Source organism: Rhinolophus sinicus, chromosome 4 (genome assembly GCF_057876585.1).
Source record: "Rhinolophus sinicus isolate RSI-liver-muscle chromosome 4, RSI-T2T, whole genome shotgun sequence".
NCBI lineage: Eukaryota > Metazoa > Chordata > Mammalia > Chiroptera > Rhinolophidae > Rhinolophus > Rhinolophus sinicus.
The window spans coordinates 10,507,313-10,526,976 of record NC_142504.1 but is presented as its reverse complement, the minus strand read 5'-3'; the positions used below and the strand labels follow the sequence as shown (position 1 = coordinate 10,526,976).

The 19,664-nt window shown below is 42.6% G+C and overlaps 1 protein-coding gene across 1 annotated transcript in view; it reads left to right on the top strand.

Annotated features, from left to right (window-relative positions):
* FKBP9 (FKBP prolyl isomerase 9) overlaps positions 1–19,664 on the top strand; it is a 33,425-nt gene that overhangs the window by 3,815 nt on the left and 9,946 nt on the right. The window contains exons 2-6 of the mRNA XM_019757313.3: positions 8,078–8,223; positions 8,630–8,819; positions 9,474–9,619; positions 12,306–12,495; positions 17,103–17,248. Coding sequence (XP_019612872.2) covers positions 8,078–8,223; positions 8,630–8,819; positions 9,474–9,619; positions 12,306–12,495; positions 17,103–17,248 — 818 coding nt within the window. The remainder of the gene's footprint in view (positions 1–8,077; positions 8,224–8,629; positions 8,820–9,473; positions 9,620–12,305; positions 12,496–17,102; positions 17,249–19,664) is intronic.

The following is a 19,664-nucleotide window of genomic DNA, read 5'->3' as shown; positions in this document are numbered from 1 at the left end:
GGGGCCCCTGTACTCACTCTCCAGGTCTTGGGAGCATCTTGTCAGCCACTCCTGATTCAGCTTTTCAGGAGTTCCCTACCATTCTTAGCACCCCCCACCCCCAGAGGGGGTGATCTCTTTGTTTACTCTGATTTCCTTCTGGGAACTGAAGTTTAACTTGATCCTGTTATCTTTAGCCGGCAAGACAAGCATCTGGTCTGTTCATTCACAGCCTCCAGGCCTGTCTGCAGGCCCTTTAAGTCCAGACAGTCAGTAAATATTATTGTGTGCCTACCACATGCCCTGTTGGGTGGGATGCTCTAACACAGCAGTGGTCAAACTGTACACACACCAGCATCGCTGGGAGAGCTGGTTCTGTTCTGTTCCTGATTCAGTGGGGCGGGCAGGGGAGGGGGCGGGGAAGGCCTGAGTATTTACATTCCTAACAGGTTCCCAGCTGCTGCTGCTGCTGGTCTGAGGACGCACTTTGAGAACCATTGCTCCAAAACGGGTGTCCAAATTTTTATCAACGTTTTTTACCAAGGGCCATATGCGGTAAAATACACAAACAGCGGGCCACTCACTGGAGGTGAAGTACGGATTGCCTCACCTCGTTTATTTAAGTAAACTAAATATATTTTTGGAATTTGCTGCGGGCCAATTAACAATGGATTGCGGACCTCAGTTGGCCCCGGGCCGCAGTTTGGACACCCCTGCTCTAAAAGAATCATAGACTCACTAACAGAGGTCAACTTCATTTTATATATGTATTCATTCATTCATTCATTCAACAATATTTATTGAATATCTACTGTTCTAGGTGCTGGGATGTAGCAGAGAATAAAATAGACAAAAATCCCTGCCCTCCAGTGAAATTATTCTGTGTGACACCCCCGTGGTGGACACGTGTCATACATTTGTCCAAACCTGTAGAATGTACAACACGGAGAGTAAACCGTAATGTAAACTGTGGACTTCGGGTGATGATGACATGTCAGTGGAGGTCATTGATTGTGACAGATGGACCCCTCTGGTGGGGGGTGTTGATAATGGGGGAGGTTGTGCATGTGTGGGGGTAGGGGGTATACGGCCTTCTGTTCCTTGTGCTCAATTTTGCTGTGAAGCTAACACTGCTCTAAAAAATAACGTCTACCTGAAAAAACAAAATGCCTGCCCTCGAGTTAGAGCAGGGGGAGGACACAGAAACCCATTCCAGCTGGCTTCAGCAGAAAGGGAGGGAATTTACTAGAAGGATCTCCGATTCCTCCTGGGGGTCCAGAGTCATGAACTGAGGTGATTTTCTGCATTTCCCAAAGGGTTTGCAGAAGGACTCTGGTCCCCACCCCCCAAGGGAATTCTCCACCGGACTTCCACGTCACATACATGGCCTCTTGGGTCCAGCAATGCTGACTAACTGGAATCTGTTTCAATTCTGTATTCCCACGAGAGAATCTGATTGGTCCCTTTTGCAAAGGACAGGTGCCAACTTTGGTGGGTGTTGGGTGAAGGGGTGCTAAGGTTCACCCCTTCTGCTGGACTGGATCTCACAGAAGAGCCACTGGGCTGGGCAGCACCCTGGATGGTGTTGGGGTGGGCTGGAGGGGTTAATGGTGGCCGTGTAAATATAAGTGTTCTCACCACAAAGAAGAAGGAAAATGGTAACTATGTGGTGTGATGGACCTGCTAATTGGCTTGATTGTGGCAGTTATTTCACAGTGTATACATAAAACATCAAATCATATACCTTACCTATGTATATAATTTTTATTTAGCAGTTATACCTCAATAAAGATGGGGGGGGAGTAATTTCAGTATGTATTTGTCTAAACTGGATCTAAAACGCATTTAGAGCGAGCTGACTTTTCCTTTCAGAATCGATCAGGGCTTTGGTTCTAACCACAGGGCAGTTTTCTCTCCCCTATGTAATGGCCATTTTTCCTTTGTTTGGGATCCTAGATCAGAATAATCTCAGCAACAAGTAGTGTAGTATTTGTGTATGTCAACCTTTGCAAAAAGTTTTGAAATTAATTTAATTTTTAAAAGTAATACATATACACAAGGTTTTTAAAAGACAGTTAAATAATTCCATAAACTTTAAAATGATAGTTGCCAAGTTGCTGGGAGTGGGGAAGGGGCTTCGGGGTGGGGTATAGCTGTTCTATGCAGACTTTCAAGCTCCAGGCTTCCTTCTGCCCTGCCGCCTTCCACTCTGCAGTCCCTGCAGGCTCAGAGGCCCACGCACCCACCCTGGGCTGGATTCCCTTTTGCGTACACCTAGATTCTGTTTCTTCCCTTCTAGGTCAGTTCCTGCTCTTTCCATTTTCTTTCCGTCTTCCAAAATGTTGTTGCTGTCTCTTGACTGCAATGATCTCCTTCCCGGTTTCCTAAGTCCTTTTTTAAAAAAGAGGAGCTTAGGAAGGAATGGGCCTTTGGGGGCTCAAGAGAGGGAATGTGTTCAGTTTGCCATATATTCTTGTAAAAGTTCATCCTCATTGCAGATTGAAGCTTACATTTAGAAATAGAGCCACAGTACATGTGCCTTAAGAAAACAGCCACAGGGATAGTCGTTTATCGTGAGGAGTATGCTGCAACGTGATGTGTGCTTGTGTGTAGGCAGTTTAGTGAGTTGAATGTAATGGTTTTACATCATGGCTGCATTCTTAGTGGTTTGGGGCTGATAATCTTGAAGAGCATCATTTGAGGGTACCACAGCCACCTCCTATCCCACCTGTGGGGTAGAAGTGTCACGGGCAGTGATCAAAAACAGCAGACAATGAGTGGGGGACAAAAATCAGCTGGTAGAGAGGAAAGGGGAGTGTTGCATGTGCTGGATGACTTCTACTTGCCTTTCTAGGTCCACTGTCCTCCTGTTCCACTTGCTTTTTGATCTCAGAGGCTGTCCTGTATGGACTGCATGTGTATTGTATGGGTTACATCAGCGACTGCCTAGTCATCTGACTTCTGGGTGGGTTCAGCCAATGGGGCATCAGCAGGAGGCCCGCGGGAGGGAGGTGAGGGGGGTGGAGATATTTATTCCCCTTGCTCCCTGTCTGTAGATCACCATGGGCTGTGTCCCTAGACGAAAGGTCCTAGCTTAGCTTCTGTCAGGTGCCCTGAACCACCCTCTCTTCCGGTGGATCCTTCAGGCCCAGGTGTGACGACAGCACCCCCTACTGTCCCCAGAGGTACTGCATGTCCCTGTGTTTCTCTGTACTGTTCATACACTTTTGCACACAGCCCCTTTTATTAAACTTTCCTGGAACTGCCTCCTCTGGGCGTATCATCTGTTTCCTGCAGGACCTGGACTGGGACTCCTGCAAAAGGTGTAAATCAGCCAGATACTGGGACAGGTTGTATAAGTGCTCATTCCAGAGCTTCATTTTCACGACCAGTTCTGGGCTTGATGCTGCATATGAGTTTATGCCAGTTATACTGATCAGCACAAATTTGCTCAGCACAACTGTATTTTTCCAGATGGTCAGAGTTTTCTTTTTTTTCATTTTATTTTATTTTATTTTATTTTATTTTTTATTTTATTAGTTTCAGGTGTACAAAGCAACGTAATAGCATTTAAACCCTTCCTACAGTAATAACCCACTCCCCAAGCTACTATCCCTCTGACATCTTATACAGCTGTTACAGTACCATTGACTATCTTCCCTATGTTGTGCTCCACATCCCATGACTGTATATACCTATATATTTAGTTATAGTTGACATTCAATGTTACTCTACTTCAGCTCTTCAGGTGTATAGCGCATTCATTGGTCAGGCATCTACACAGTCTATGACGTGATCCCTCTGATAAATCCAGTGCCCATCTGGCACCTTACATGGTCTTTACCACATTGTTGATTATATTTCCCATTCTGTCTTAACTATCAATTTATATTTCTTAATGCCTTCACCTTTTTCACCCTGACGCCAGCCCCATTCCCATCTGTCACCCTGACAGATCTAGTACCTATCTGGCACCATACCTGTTTTTATTGCAATATTGTTGACTGTATTCCTTATGCTATAACCTACGTCCCCATTACTACTATATAACACACAATTTGTTCTTAATCTCTTCCCCTTTCACCTGTCGTTAACCCCCCTCCCATCTTAAAGAAGGCCCTCTAAGAGTCCTTGTAACACTGGTTTGGTTGTGATGAACTCCTTCAGCTTTCTCTTGTCTGGGAAGCTCCTATCTGTCCTTCAATTCTAAATGACAGCCTGGCTGAGTGGAGGAATCTTGATTGTATGTCCTTGCTTTTCATCACTTGGAATATTTCCTGCCATTCCCTTCTTGCCTGCAAAGTTTCTGTTGAGAAATAAGCTGACAGTCTTATGGGAGCTCCCTTATAGGTAACTAAATGCTTTTCTCTTGCTGCTTTTAAGATTCTCTCTTTGTATTTAATCTTTGACATTTTAATTATGATGTGTCTTGGTGTTGGCCTCTTTCGGTTTATCTTGTTTGGGACTCTCTGTGCTTCCTGGGCTTGTATGTCCATTTCCTTCACCAGGTTAGGGAAGTTTTCTGTCATTATTTCTTTAAATAGGTTTTCAATTCCTTGCTCTCTCTTCGCCTTCTGGTACCCCTATAATGCGAATGTTACGCTTGATATTATCTCAGAGGCCCCTTAAACTCTCCTCAATTTTTTGGATTCTTTTTTCTTTTTGCTGTTCTGGTTGGGTGTTTTCTGCTACCTTATCTTCTACATCGTTGGTTGGATCCTCTGCTTCATCGAATCTACTGTTGATTCCCTGTAATATATTCTTCGTTTCCATTATTCTTTATTTCTGACTGGTTTTTTTTATGGTTTCCATCTCCATTTTTATGAGGTCATTGAGCATTCTTATAACTCAGCTGCCTCCAAGTACAACACACCCAAAGTGTGGATTGGGCAGGCACCAGAGTCCTGCTGAGGCAGATCCTGCTCTGTAGGATCAGCCCCTGCACAAGAACTCTTCCACTGCAGTCAAGGCCAGTCCTAACCACCAGTTAGCCCAAGGGTCAGTCCCTCCCATTGATGTGGAATTATCAACCAAGGCTCAACTACGAGAGGAGGGCACACACAACCCACACAAGGGATGCACCTGGAGTGTGTGGCTCAGGTGACCAGAAAGACTGAGCCACTGAACCCCACAGCACACCAACTACATAAGGCCACTCTACTAAGACCAGAAGACACAGCAGCCTTACCTAATACATAGAAACAGACACAGGGAGGCAGCCAAAATGGGGAGACAAAGAAACATGTCCCAAATGAAAGAACAAAACAAAGCTCCAGAAAAAGAACTAAGCGAAATGGAGATAAGCAATCTATCAGATGCAGAGTTCCAGATGGTCAGAGTTTTCAGCAGTAGATAAGACTAGTCTTGCATTGTTAGTTTCTTGTGTATGTAAGTTACACATTTTCTTTCAGAAGGGTTTTGTTTTCCTTTTGTTTGTTTTTTAGCACTTTGCTTAGGGAGTCATCAAATGAAGAAATTAATATTGCGTGGCAATAACCGTTTTTATACATCATCTGGGAAGGCCCTGTGCCTTGAAGGTAAAGAATTAGGCAGTCTTGGATTCTAGCTTGGCTAACCTTGGGAACTTGGCAAATTTTTTTCACCTCCAAGGCGCCTGAATATCAGTACCCACCTTAAAGTGTTGTATGAGAATCAAATGAGATCATATGTGGAAAAGCTTGGTTCGGCACTGTGCCTGATATAAAAAACACTCTGTAAATGCCAGTTATTATGAAAAATCCTCATTAAATTTGGGAACTATATTCAGGTTCTGTGGATGAAAGATATAAAATAGTTTCTAGCCTGTGCACTGTTGCTGTTTGCACATGTTCTGTGCCTGGGGAGTCTCTGAAACCTTAAGTGCTGGTCAATTATTAACATAAACCCACCAGTGTGAGAGTGGTTCAGGGCATGGCGACCCGGCCAAGTGAAATTCAAGAGCTGGCATTCCAGCGGGCGGGCGTTGATCCTCCAGAGATGGAGGGTGGAGGTGTAAAGCCATCTAGGGCACAAAGCTGACCATGTGCTTTTGTCCTCTGGCTCGTTGGCCTGAACTTGGAATCTTGCTTTTTGTCCACTGACCTTGGAGAAAGGAAGGCTATTAAAATGGGCTGTAAAAGTAGGAAGAGAAAGGGGGGGGAGGTGGGTCTGAGGAAGCCGCCCTGGCTGGTGGTGAGGTGGACTCTGCTGCTTTCCCAAGCTGTTTGTTAGGGAAAATGAGAAGCTGGAAGTGATTTACCAAATGAAGGGCGGTGCATCTTAATGAGGTAAATTCCAACAGCTCTTAACATTTCATTACACAAAGATTACATGATTATTTTAAAAATTAAGAGATAAAGAGAAAACAAATTAAATTGCCTAAAATCTCTTACCCATAGATTACCATTGATAATATTTTCATGTATCGCCTTGGGGATTGTTTTCATGTGCATCTATATATGTAAATTCAAAATGGGATTATTTTATGGTGTGGCTCTGTAACCTGCACTTTCCTCTGAATGTATGTATCCATCCTTCTGAGCCAGTGAATAGAAATCTGTTTTTTCCCCCAAATTTTAATTGAGGTATAATTGACATATTAGTTTCAGATGTACAACATAATGACTTGGTATTTGTATGTATGTTTAAATGATCACCACAATAAATGCAGTTAACATTGATCACTATACATAGTTACAAAAATTTTCTTGTGATGAGAATTTTTAAGATCGACTCTCTTACCAACTTACAAATATACAATATAATATGCAAATTATTAACTATAGTCATCACGCTGTACATTACATCCCTGTAACAGAAATCTGTTGTTTTTAAATGGCCATAGAGCATGTTATTGTATGTCCTTGCCTTAAATGCAGTCAGTGTCATACCCTTGAACTTCTTATTTCCAGTGTTTTATTATAAACCAAGCCCTGTAGTCATTTTCTTAAACACAGTGTCTGAAACCCTGTGGGTGTCTCTGCCAGTGTTTTTTTTAATAGCCTAAGTTCATGCCTTGTACTTCTTTTATAGCCCTCAAAACACCTACCGTTGTTTCCCCAGAAATGAGACCTAGCTGGACAATCAGCTCTAATGTGTCTTTTGGAGCAAAAAATAGTATAAGACCCGGTCTTATTATATAAGACCGGGTCTTATAGTAAAATAAGACCAGGTATAATATAATATAATATAATATAATATAATATAATATAATATAATATAATATAATATAATATAAATACCTGTCTTATTATATAAGACCGGATCTTATAGTAAAATAAGACCGGGTATAATATAATAAATACAATATATATACCGGGTCTTACATTAATTTTTGCTCCAAAAGGCGTATTAGAGCTAATTGTCCATCTAGGTCTTATTTTCAGGGAAACAGGGTAGCACAGTCTCTTAAGAGGCAGACCCTTGTTGGTTGCTGAATTTGATATTGAAGAGGATGAGAGCATGGGTCATAGCCATGATTCCATTATTTATCTTCCAACCTAAGGCCATCACCTTTAAAACACATATATTAGTGATCTCAAGACTGTATCGGAACTTTCTATTAACCTGTAATAATTATAGTAATATTGGAATAACCCTTAGGTTTTCAGAGTACTTTCCACGTTGTATCACACAGATCTTGGGACGGCTGTTATTACTACTCTTGTTTTGCAGCGGAGAAGACTGAGTGAGGTTAAGAGAGTTTAGGTACCCTTTATGCTACACCATGCTTCCTCTTTGTTTTACTTACTGACTTAAAAAAAGAAAAAAAAATATATATATTAACTTGGGCAGTAGTATCTATGATGTTGCTTTTAGGTACCAGTCACACAGAAACGGAGTAAACCGTATTTTTAGTAGAGTAATTGGTAGCTATTTTGCAAAAGAAACTTTATATATATTTTTTGGGGAGAGTTATATTGATGCTTATCTAACTAGATTTGCTGGCAATATTCAAGGTAATTTAAAAATTGTAGCCCTACAGGTACTGTTCCTGTGTCAGTAACTCCTTTGCAGGCTTGTGGTTTTGCAGTGACTCACTCTGTGCATGGGTACGTTTTCACAGGTTGGTTTCACTGAAGGAAAGATTATTTATACTTGTCTTTCTGTCTCTCTTCAGCTATGACAGAGACTCCACTTTCAATGTGTTTGTGGGGAAAGGACAGCTGATTGCAGGGATGGACCAAGCTCTGGTCGGGATGTGTGTTAATGAGAGGCGCTTTGTGAAGATCCCTCCAAAGCTTGCTTACGGAAGTGAAGGCGTTTGTAAGTTTTCGTTCCTTGTGTGTAAACACATCTGCAGAAACAACCAGAACATTTACAGGCTGTTAGGCATACTGGAGAATCTTTGGAAGCTTTAAGTTGGGGAAAATAAGAAGCAGTGAACACACACACACACACACACACACCCCTAAATTTTCCATCTTAGGTTTATTTCTTCTACATATGAAAGAAGGTGTTATTAACACAGGTGTATTGAATGTTACCCTTGTTGAGAGGAAAATTTTGTATATTCTCTTTTCCCTCAGTTTCATTTGGAGGAAAGAGGGTGGGAGCATGGCTCATTTTGGAATTGGCTACCAGTGTCGCCTTGAGCCCTTGGCAGCCTCCTAGGTGCTTGTCTGGCCTGGAAGGCAGCAGCTTCTCAGTGTGAACTCTCTTTAATTTCTAGCTGGTGTGATCCCCCCAAATTCACTGCTTCATTTTGATGTACTTCTGATGGATATTTGGAATGCTGAAGATGAGGTTCAGATTCACACTTACTTCAAGCCTCCCAGTTGCGCTCGGACCATCCAGGTGTCTGATTTTGTAAGGTACCACTACAACGGAACGTTCTTGGACGGGACGCTGTTTGATTCGAGGTAAGTCTCACTGCTCATGCTAGTATCAGTGAAATCCCCCTTAGTTCCTTCTGTCTCACCAGCTTTTTATGCCCATGGAGAAATCAGAAAAGGGATTCTTCCCAGCTTTCACCGGCATCAACTCCTTCACTTTAGGCTTTTGGTTAATGTTTTATGCCCCAGAATGCAAGAGTCAAAGTTTTAATCTAGTAGAAAAACCTAAGAGCAATGTTTATCTAAATTAACAGTATTTTGAGATCACATTAAGTGAAGGGCCCTGTTAGCAAGTAGGTTCATGCATTTTTTGGCTCCTTTTTATACTTTTCCCATGGAAGGAGGAGGGGAAGGCTAAATGTGTATGCAGCTATGGAGAAGTGTGGGTGTAAGGTGCTAAGCTGGGGGACAGTGAACCCTTTCTTCTCATTATAGTGTCAAAATTTGGTAAGAGAGTAACAGGCGTATTTTTTGTGAATCGCTGTGACCTAGTTACATGCTTTTTTATAAATTTGAGGGCGTCTGCTCTGTGATTGGGATCAGAGGTCCATACGTGCTTGTCTCTAGGGATGGGTACGGTTCATTATTCAGCTGAGATTTGGGTAACAAAAACCCTAGTGAGGGATGAGTTAGAACCGTCCTCATAATATGGAACTTTTTCCCTTCCTCATTGGTTTTCAGTCACAATCGCATGAAAACATATGACACATATGTGGGGATCGGCTGGCTGATTCCTGGAATGGATAAAGGGCTACTGGGGATGTGTGTGGGGGAAAAGCGCATCATCACCATCCCTCCCTTTCTGGCCTACGGAGAAGATGGAGACGGTAAGTCCTTCTCACTCTGGGAACCACTCTCATCTGTCCTTATTTTTATTGCTGTGATTAACTCAACTTACCACGTGAAACCCCCAAACCTTTTGGTCTAGACTTGCCCTGCCCAATATGATAGCCGTTCGGTGCCTATGGCTGCTTATATTTAAACTAAAATTAAATTTTAATTGAAATTGTATACATTGGTCGCATAGCCACGTGTCATGGACTTAAGAGCCACATGTTGCCGAGCGCTGTGTACTGGACAGTGCAGACGAGTATTTCCATCCCTGCAGAAAGCTGTGCGGACAGCGCTAGTCTAGGTCGTCTGCTGTGGTGACTGAGCTGCACGCAGAATCTTCTACTTCTTCATGGTCATTGATGTTATAAGTAAGACGTTCACTGCTTCAGAAGCTGCAACCTTGGGCACCAACCTCTCCAGCCTATGTATTTCCCATCTGGGAAATGAGATTTGGACTAGACAGTCGGAAGATTGTAGACATTAAGGTAGAAACTTAGCATTTGATGCCAGAATTCCCTTTTTCCCCCAGATTTGTACCTCCATGATGGGTTTCACCCATGACATTAGCTCCGTGTGGACAAATGCGAAGCATAATGTTAGAAAATACACATTAATTTTAATTAATTGAATTTTTCTGTCGTTTTACTATGAGAGAAAACAGAATATCGGCATAAATAGAATTTCTCCGTTACTCATATTTGAACTTCAGGCACCTTTAATCCTGAGAGGCTGACACAACAAAGAGACCGCCAGGCAATGGACAAGCAGATATACACATAGTTAAGAATAGAAATGAAAACATGATGCTAAGAAGTTCACTGACAATGGTACCTGACTTGTAATAATGCCCTAATATGATGTTTTCCAAGCGACAGGCTGGAGGAGAGGGAACCTGAGTGGATGGGGCTCAGCCTTCTCTCCTGCCCACCTCCATTTTTATATATTTTACATGCTGGAGATCTGCAGACAGTTCTTTAAAAAGCGGGGTGGGGGGTTGAGGGAGTTCCCTGCTAAAAGGAACGTTTGAGGACAATTGCTGTAAATATGTCTTAGTTCTCTCTTCCCTTAGAGACGCTGTTATTCTTATTAATGCTCCAGTTGTCTGATCGTTGGCCAGTGGGATTTCATTCACCTTGGCTCCCAGACCCTTTGGACATCATCATATGTACCTGACAGACATAATAAAAACTAGATGCCTCGCCTAAGAGAGGAATACTACTTACTTATTTTAAAGAATTAATAGTTTAAATATTTAAAATATATAGTTCATTTAGCACACTTATTTTTAACAATATTTTATACTTTAATACTGTGCTCAGCTCTCCGGGTATAACTTTGAACAGGTGAATTGTATGGTATTGGAAGTGTAACTCAATAAAGTTGTTGTAAAGAAACAAACAGGCCGTTTGAGCCTCTGAGCCCCGGCCTGCTCGTAACCCTTTGGAGTGTAATAACGGCCCTGGAACCACGGCCTTCTGCTCGGGCCTGCTTCTACCTCTTTGAAGTGTACTTTTTCTTCTAATAAACTGCTCTTTCACCACTTTAAACAAACAAGCAAGCAAACAGTCAATGAGTACATGTAATGCTAGGAAAGTTTAAATCCTGGGGTGACTTTTAAGGCTTTCTTTTTTTCTCTTAAATTAAAAGATACAGGAAAGTACAGCCGAAGAATAGTCTACTGCTCCCTCCTTGCCCCCCACAAACCCACACCCACATTTCAGGGATTGGACACCTTGCATTCCAGAGCCTGACTCAGCAGCCTGGTTTCAACAGACTTCATCATCCCCCTGAGGGGACAGAAACGGAGGGGTGGGCTCTGCCAAAGAGACAGTTGAAGGAGCACAGACTTGGCAGGCCCCGTGGGTCACCAGGCCTACTCCTTTGCATGGATAACAAACAGCAAGTAAGAGGGTTGAGATAGATGGTTCATCAGTTAACTTCCTTTTATTCCAAAGTTCTGGATTTAGAGTTATTTGTTGGTTAATATTGGTCTTCAAGGAAGACCTAATGCCCAATAGTCTCTTCATATGGCATTAGTTGCAGGCATTGAATAAATAGTCACTGTTAGGAAGGAAGATCAAGAGAGGCAGTACCATCCGGAAGTGAGATAGAAATGATTTGAAGACTTATTTCTTTAGACTGTGGGTGCCATTTTTTTTATTTCTCGTACATCAGCTAACTTTAGTTTTATTTATATCTTGTTTTGGATGCACTTAAAGGATTGAATTTTGCATAAGTCTCTTTAAAAAATTGACTATGGGTTCCAAAGAACAAGTCTACGGAATGTTCTCCAGAACCAGATCCGAGCTTTGGAATTTGTGCCTTTAAATGTCTGAGATTTGCGTTTGTACAGAGGTACAAACAGAAACAGAGGTATGTATTTGGGTTTGTATGACCTCCACATAGAGCCTTGACTTGCCAGCACATGCATAGGAAGTATAGTCAGAGTCGTCTCTCACATCATTAATATCCCTTTGCCCCCTTTTCCAAGGAAGTCAGGCTTCAAATATACCCACCAGCCCATGGTTGGACACCGGGGGGAACCACCCAAGACGTGGAGGTGCATTTGTTTCCTTGGCTTGAAAACTTAAAGGAATGAGTTAACACTAGCACAGTGGGTGTTAAGTACTTCCTAAATCTCGTGGCCTGATTTCAGCACCTTCCTCCATTCCACGCTAGGGAAAGACATTCCTGGACAGGCATCTCTGGTGTTTGATGTTGTGTTGTTGGACCTTCATAACCCCAAGGATGGCATTTCCATTGAGAATAAGGTCGTACCTGAAAACTGTGAGCGGCAAAGTCAAAGCGGGGACTTTCTCAGGTATCACTACAATGGCACGCTTCTGGACGGCACCTTCTTTGATTCCAGGTGAGGAAACGACGGGAGCCTTCGCGCTTCACAACGTCATATTACGTATAAAGTCCCGCTGCACCCTGATCCGAGTGCTCTGCCAGTGCTGGCTTGGAGTTAGTGTGTTCATCTCCAGTACAGGTTTCTACTCTGATACCGAATTCCTCCAGCGGGAGTTAGAACGCTCTCCTTGGGGCCTGTGGGAGATGAATCTGCAGGAAGCCAGGACAGGTCACCCTAGATGCCTACCATGCCCCTATACTGCGCTCTGCTGTCCAAGTATAAACCCAACTATGGCGTCCACGATGGGAAGTGGCCAGATGGGGAGGAGGTCCAGGCTGTAGGAAGGGAAGAGAACAGCCCAGGTTCCATTCCCTGTGCGCAGTGCACCAACTGTGTGACTTTGGACAGCATTTAACCGTCCTGAGCTTCAGTTTTTTAGCTGTTATTAACACCTTTCTCAAAGAAATGGTTAAAGAGATAAGGTAGGTGGAAGCACTTTGCAAACTTCTCAGGCTTATCTACTGCAGGGGACTGGTTGGATGTGTTCAGCTTCCTTCCTGCCTGGCAGAGGCTAATTATCCAGCCGCTGTTGTTATTCAAAGTTGTGTTTTCTTTATAAAGCTTAGCCTGCAATTGTGCAGATGGCTGGGGCATGCCTAGTGTGTCTCCCTCCTTCAAGTGGCATGTCTCCCTCCTTCAAATGGCATGTGTTGTTTGGGAAACCACTCCTGTAGAGCAAACAAGTTGGGACAGTAATCTACCTGTCTCTCTGAGGTAATAGCCTTCGAGGTTATTTAGTCATCCGGACACATTACAGAACAATTTTTATATGGTATTATTTTATTTGAATAATTCATTCTTTCTACTCCTAGGATCTCTTCATTAAAATTTTTCATTTGATTTTGTTGGAAAAAAGTGATAGTCATGTGGTTCAAAAGTAAAGCAAAATATGCATTAAGATACGTTGCACCAGCTGTCCCTGCCTATTCATGAGCCCTCTCCCAGAGCCACTTAAGAGTTAGCTACTTTTATTAATGTTTCTTTTTTATTCTTCTCGTGTGTGTATTTTTTCTAATACAGCTATAAGCAAATACAAATGTTGTCTTATTTTCTCCTCTTTATAGTACATAGCATGTAGAGTATGGTATATCGTATGTATCCTGTATATTCTGCTCCTTGTTTTGTTTCACCTTGGAATTTTTCCATATTACTGCATAGAGAGAAATCATTTAATTTTTATGTCTGCCGAGTGTTTCATTGGGTGAACATACCATATTTATTTAACCATTTCCCTATTGATGAACCTCTGGGTTGTTTTTACTCCTTGTCTATTACAAAAAACTTCGTGTGTGTGTTATTACTTATCACATAGGAGCTTGGTTCTGTCCTTTATTCCCTGGAATTTTATTTCGAATTGAAAGACTGTTTTTCTAGTGGATATCAGATTTCTTTCTGTTTTAATGCAACCACAGTTTTCGTAGGTTTCAAACAGGTTTTCATTTTTGTATGTTGGGATCTAGCCTGTCCTAACAGATAAATAATATTCCGTTGTATAGATTTGCCTTAATTTAGGTAATCAATCCCTATCTTTTGACATTCTAGGGAGGGCTGCAATAATTATTTTTGTAGCTGAATCTTAATGTATGTGATTGTTTCCTTGGGATAAATTTTTAGAAGAATCTCTGGGTCTCAGGTTTAGGTTTTGTGTATTTTTACAGCTTTTGCTATACACTACAAAGTTGTCCTCAAGCAAGGCTTTCCATTACTGTCTAATAGTGCCCCTTTCCTTACAAACTTGATAACGTTGAGTATCATTTTAAAATAATCTTTGCCGATTTTTAGAAGAAAAATGGAACTTAATCGCTTTAATCTGAATTTCTTTGATTGCTATTGAGGTTGAAATTCTTTCAAATGTTTATTGACTGTTTGGGTATCTTCTTTTGTGATTTACCGTTTATGTCTTTTGCCTGTTTTTATATTGAGGGTACTGATATTTGTCCTTATCTTATTGATTTGAAGACCCTATATGTTAAAGATATTAACCCTTTTGGGGTTGTATGTTGTTGAGAGCATATTCCCTGTTTATTAGCATTTTAATTTTTTGTCATTGTGATTTTTGACCTATTTAAATATAAACGTTTTATGTTGTTAAATACATTCCACTTCTCCTTTATGGCTTCCTTTATTCTAATCTAAATTCTTATATATTCTGTCTTTGATGACTTGCCAAAAAGTCTGTCCCCTTCCTTAAAGTATACAAACATTGGCCTGTATTTTCCTCATGCCTTTTTAATAGTTTTGTTTTTTTATTCTGTAAACAAGTCTTTATTAGAATTTTTATTTTACAAAGAATTGTTCTTATTGTATAAGTGAAACAGTGCAAATATATATATAATGTAATAATTTCCCATCATCCCCTTCCATTCTTGCCACCTGGACTAAATATTAATAATCTTTCACAGCCTGTCTCCATGCTTATAAATGCTTTCATGTTTAAAACTTCAATCCATCTGGAATTTGTTGTGGTATTCCGTGTGACAGTAGGATCTATTTTTTTCCAGATGGTTAGCTAGTGTTTTCCAACACCCTTCATTGAATAACTGTTTTTTTCCTTACTCATCTAAAATCTGACTTTTATTATGTACCAAATTCTTAAGTATACTTTTGGTTCCTTTGTCTGTCTAAAATTTTTATCCTTTTCCATTGGTCTAGCTGTTCCTGAGCCAGTATCACAACATCTTTAACTGTTGAAGTTTTAAAATTTACATGGTAGAGAGTATTGTTTTTAAACATTATTATTTTCTACTAAGTGATACATTGACATGGTTGAAAAATCCTGAAAGTATAAAAGGATATACAATGACGAATTTCCCTCAATCACCTAGTGCCACTCTTCACAGGGAACCAGTGTTACGAATTTCATAGGTCTTCCATACATATACAGTGAAATACATATTTCCCATTTTAATGTTTTACAGGAATGAGAGTTTACTGCATCCTGTGCCTTCAAAACAGTATTCTTCATTATTTTTCCAAATGAATTTTACAGTCCCCTCCTCTCCCATACACACCACTCAGATATTGATTGGAATTGTTTAGAAATTCACAAGTTAGTTTGGGGGAGCATTGATAACTTTACAATTCTCAGCTTTCCCGTGAGGAAACATGATGGTTTTCCATTTATCTAAGTCTCCTGTTAAAGTTCTTTAACATTCTCTACCCTTGAAGCCCGCCCTGCTCCTCCCGTCTCTTCGGAAGCTGTTTCCTGCCTCGAGGCCTCGGCCCCGCTGGTACCCCCGTACTCTTCCCTTGGTGATCCCCCCATATCATCCCTCAGCGTGCCCTGTCTCCCAAACCTGTGGAATCTTTGCTGGCTATTCCAACGGGCGGGCGGCTCTTCCCTCCTCTAAGGCACCTGCCGTCTCTCGCACCTCCTGCTGTCCCCCTTTAAGGGGTCCGTCTCACAGGTATCCTCTTGCCTGAATGGCTAGCAGTGAGCTGCTCTTTGCTGATGATCGTCAGGCACCTGCTGGAGAGGTAGGAAACCTGGGGAAGGAGCGAGGTGAGAGCCGAGCCTGTCCTTCCTTTGCTGTGTGTTCCCATCCTGGGCTTCCTGGCCCCTGTGAGGGGATGAGGTAGGAAGCTCCTCAGTGCTACTTCCCCAGAGCCTTCCCCAGGAGGTCCTGCAGATAATCCGCTTTCTGGGTGAGGACGTTCACCTGTTATCATTTCTCCACACCCCTTGGCTTTGTGGTCTCTGAGGGGTGTCCAGAAGGAATAGCCCCTCCCAGCGCTGCTTCATTTCCCTGGCCCCACTGGGCTGGCCGCCTTCTCCGAGGCAGGCATCGTTTGGCTGTGTTTGATGGGGTAACGGCAGAACTGACTGGCACTTTTAGGACATGCTTTTTGCCACAATTGCACCAGGTGGGGGTGGGTAATGGGTACAGAGTTGGGTAGCAGACGTGGCAGTTTTATTATTGTACTCGGGAATCATCAGGCTTTGGGGAATTGATTCTTGTTCTCACCAAACTCACAGCACTCAGACTCAGTTGGCAGTTTACACAGAGGCTGGAGCTCCGCTGAGCGGAATGCTTGGGCCTCCTGCCATTGGCACTTGGGAAACCCAAGTCCTCACCAGAAGGTAGCGGTGAGCAGGGGTGACAGCAGGGAGCATGCAGCCAGGCTTTGGTGAGGACTGCACCAAATGGCTCAGTGTCTGTGCTACTTTAATGGCAATCCGAATATTCATGTCCCACCTATACAGCTATTCTCTTCTTTAGGTGCTGGAGACATTGTCTTCATTTCTGATGAGAGCCTCTTGATGCATTTTTTCATTAACTTGACGTGGGCAAAGCGTCCAGTCCAATTTACATGAGCTACATTTCCATGCGTGCTCCGGTCGCCGCGTCCCATTCATAACCTGCCACACCGAGGGTGGGAGGGCTTGTTTCTGGGAGGGCTTCTGCTGACGCCACTCCCACGCCGTGTGTGGATTCCTGTTCGCAGTTTCAGAGGAGCACGTCTCCCGCCTGTGTCCCCGGATCCTACGGTTCCCCCCGTTCCGGGGTCTGGAGGCCAGTGTGTTGCCCTGTGAAGAACCTCGTTCTTTTCTTCCCTTCCAGTTACTCGCGGAACCGCACCTTTGACACGTACATCGGGCAGGGCTACGTGATTGCGGGGATAGATGAAGGTTTGCTTGGCGTTTGCGTGGGAGAGAAGCGGAGGATCGTGGTCCCGCCTCACCTGGGCTATGGAGAGGAAGGGAGAGGTGAGTGCTGGCTCCTGCTTCAGGTGAAACCAAGCTGCACTAACTGCCGGCTCCCAGGCTGCTTCCCAGCAACCAGGGCTTCTGGAGAACCCAAATGGCGAAACTGAAGTCCGGCTGGAGGCGGGAATGCCCGAGTAGCTTTAGTTTCCAGAGATGCTCTCTTGTTTCCCCTTGTCCTCCCTGCCCACTTTCCTTTTGATTTTGAAAAATTGAAAACCTGCACCAACGCTGAAAGAACTGTACAGTGAACTCCTCTTACTTGGACCAGTTGTTAACATCTTGCTGTATTTTCTCTGTCTCTCTGTCTATCGATTGCATTTTGTTGTTGTTGAGCCATTTGAAAGGAAATTACAAAAAAACCTCTTTGGTTTTTGTTTTTTAACAACTGGGCCGAGGTGTCATGTATGTACCATAAAATTCACCCATTTTCAGTATCCAAGTCAATGATTTTTAGTAAATGTAGTGAGTGGAGCCATCATCACCCTAACCCAGTTTTAGAACATTTTTGTCACCTTCATAGTAAAGTCCCCTTTAAAAATTACACAAATAAATACATGTTTGCTTTATTAAAAGAAAATACAGATAAACAAAGTAAACAAAAATCTCCCATAATCTCATCACCGAGGAATAAACATTGTCATGCAGGGTCTCTGGTCCCGCTCCCCACATAAGAACACAGGACATGGTGAGGCCAAAAAGGAACACCCACGGAGCCGTAGATAGGGGAGTCATACCACTACATTCTTGCTGGCGGCTGTGGTGGAGACACAGGGAGCAAACATCCGCCAGTACCCCAACAAGGGTCTCCCTGCACCCCAGTCTTGGGGTGGCTGGGCAAGACACAGGAAGCAGGATCCACTTGATCTGCAATCCACCGTCCGCTTCTCTGCCAACCAACTCACCAACCCCCTAGTGTAATCATGGCGGTTATATTAGTGGCTAATGGCTAACCAGTAATAGCTGATGGCCATCTACTGCCCGAGCCACCACCTTTCCACGTGAGGCCAAGAGCCTGGAAACTGCTCTCTGGGACTCTGTCCCCACAACATTGTAATGTGGTAGGTAGAAGACCGGCCCCAGAAGATATCCATGCCCCCAAACCTGTGAATATGTTACTTTGCATGGAAAAGGGATTTTGCAGATATGACTCAGGTAAAGATCTTGAGACGGGGAGATTATCCTTCTGGAGAATCCAGGTAGCCTTAATGTACTTACAAGAGTCTTTGTAAGAGGGAGTAGGTCAGAGAGAGGAGAAAATACTAAGCTGCTAACTTAAAAGATGGAACAAAGGGCCACAAGTCAAGGAATGAGGGAAGGCTTGAGAAGCTGGAAAAGGCGAGGGAACAGACTGTCCCCTGAAGCCTCCAGAAGGAACACATCCCTGCCAACACCTTGAATTTAGACTCCGATCTCCAGAGGTAGGACAATAAATTTGCGTTATTTTAGGCCACCAAGTTTGTAGTAATTTGTTACAGCAGCAATAGGAAACTAATACAACCATGAAGTAAAAACTTGCATATTTGAGTATATGTAAATCTATATAGGTAAAATGAAATCCACATCCACATCCACCTACACTAATAAATACTGACAAAAATGGGATCTTCTATACATATTACTCTGTAATTTCTCTCTTCACCTAATTTGTTGTGAACAACTTTCTATGCCAACACGCAGTTTTAATGGTTGCATAGTATTCCCAACCAGATTATCTTTCTTAATTATTTTTTTCTCATATACCACTTTTTGCTAGCTTGCTTAGGAATAGTTGATGCAGTATTTCTTTTGTTTTTGTTTTCTTTTTGCTGATGGTATTCTGAGTGACCTGACTGGCTGTACACATTCATTGTGTTAACCTTCTTCTGATTACTGCTGATATGTCATGTGGATCTTTGGAATTTTCCCACTAGGCTTTGTGCAGAAGATGTGAGAAACATCAGGTTGGTTGGAAACCAGGGTATGCCGTAAAGCAACAGTGTTTCTTCCTTGACTCAAATTTCTGATTTATGAAGCCACAACGCATCACAGCTTAAGACATATTTATTCACTATGCCTTGCTTCGTGTCCTGTTTGTCTCGTGTCTTGATGCTTCATTGTTTTGTATCATGTAAACTTCTAGCCAATTACATACAGAAATAGAAGACGACTTTCTGAGTATTCATGTTGTGTTTTGCCCTCGAGACTAATCCTTCCTTTCTTTAAAAAGAGTATATTGATGGGAAACATTTGCTTAAATTATTTTTCTTCTTTTGGCTTTCTATCAAGTATGAGACAGAGCTCTGCAGAGGATTATATAAGGCTCTGGAAAGCATCCGAAGACTCATAAATTTTCTGTGCATGAGACTCATCCTGAATCATATGTTGCCATGGGGGGAGGGGCACCCTGACGTGTAACACCCAGGTGCTTTTGTGCCGG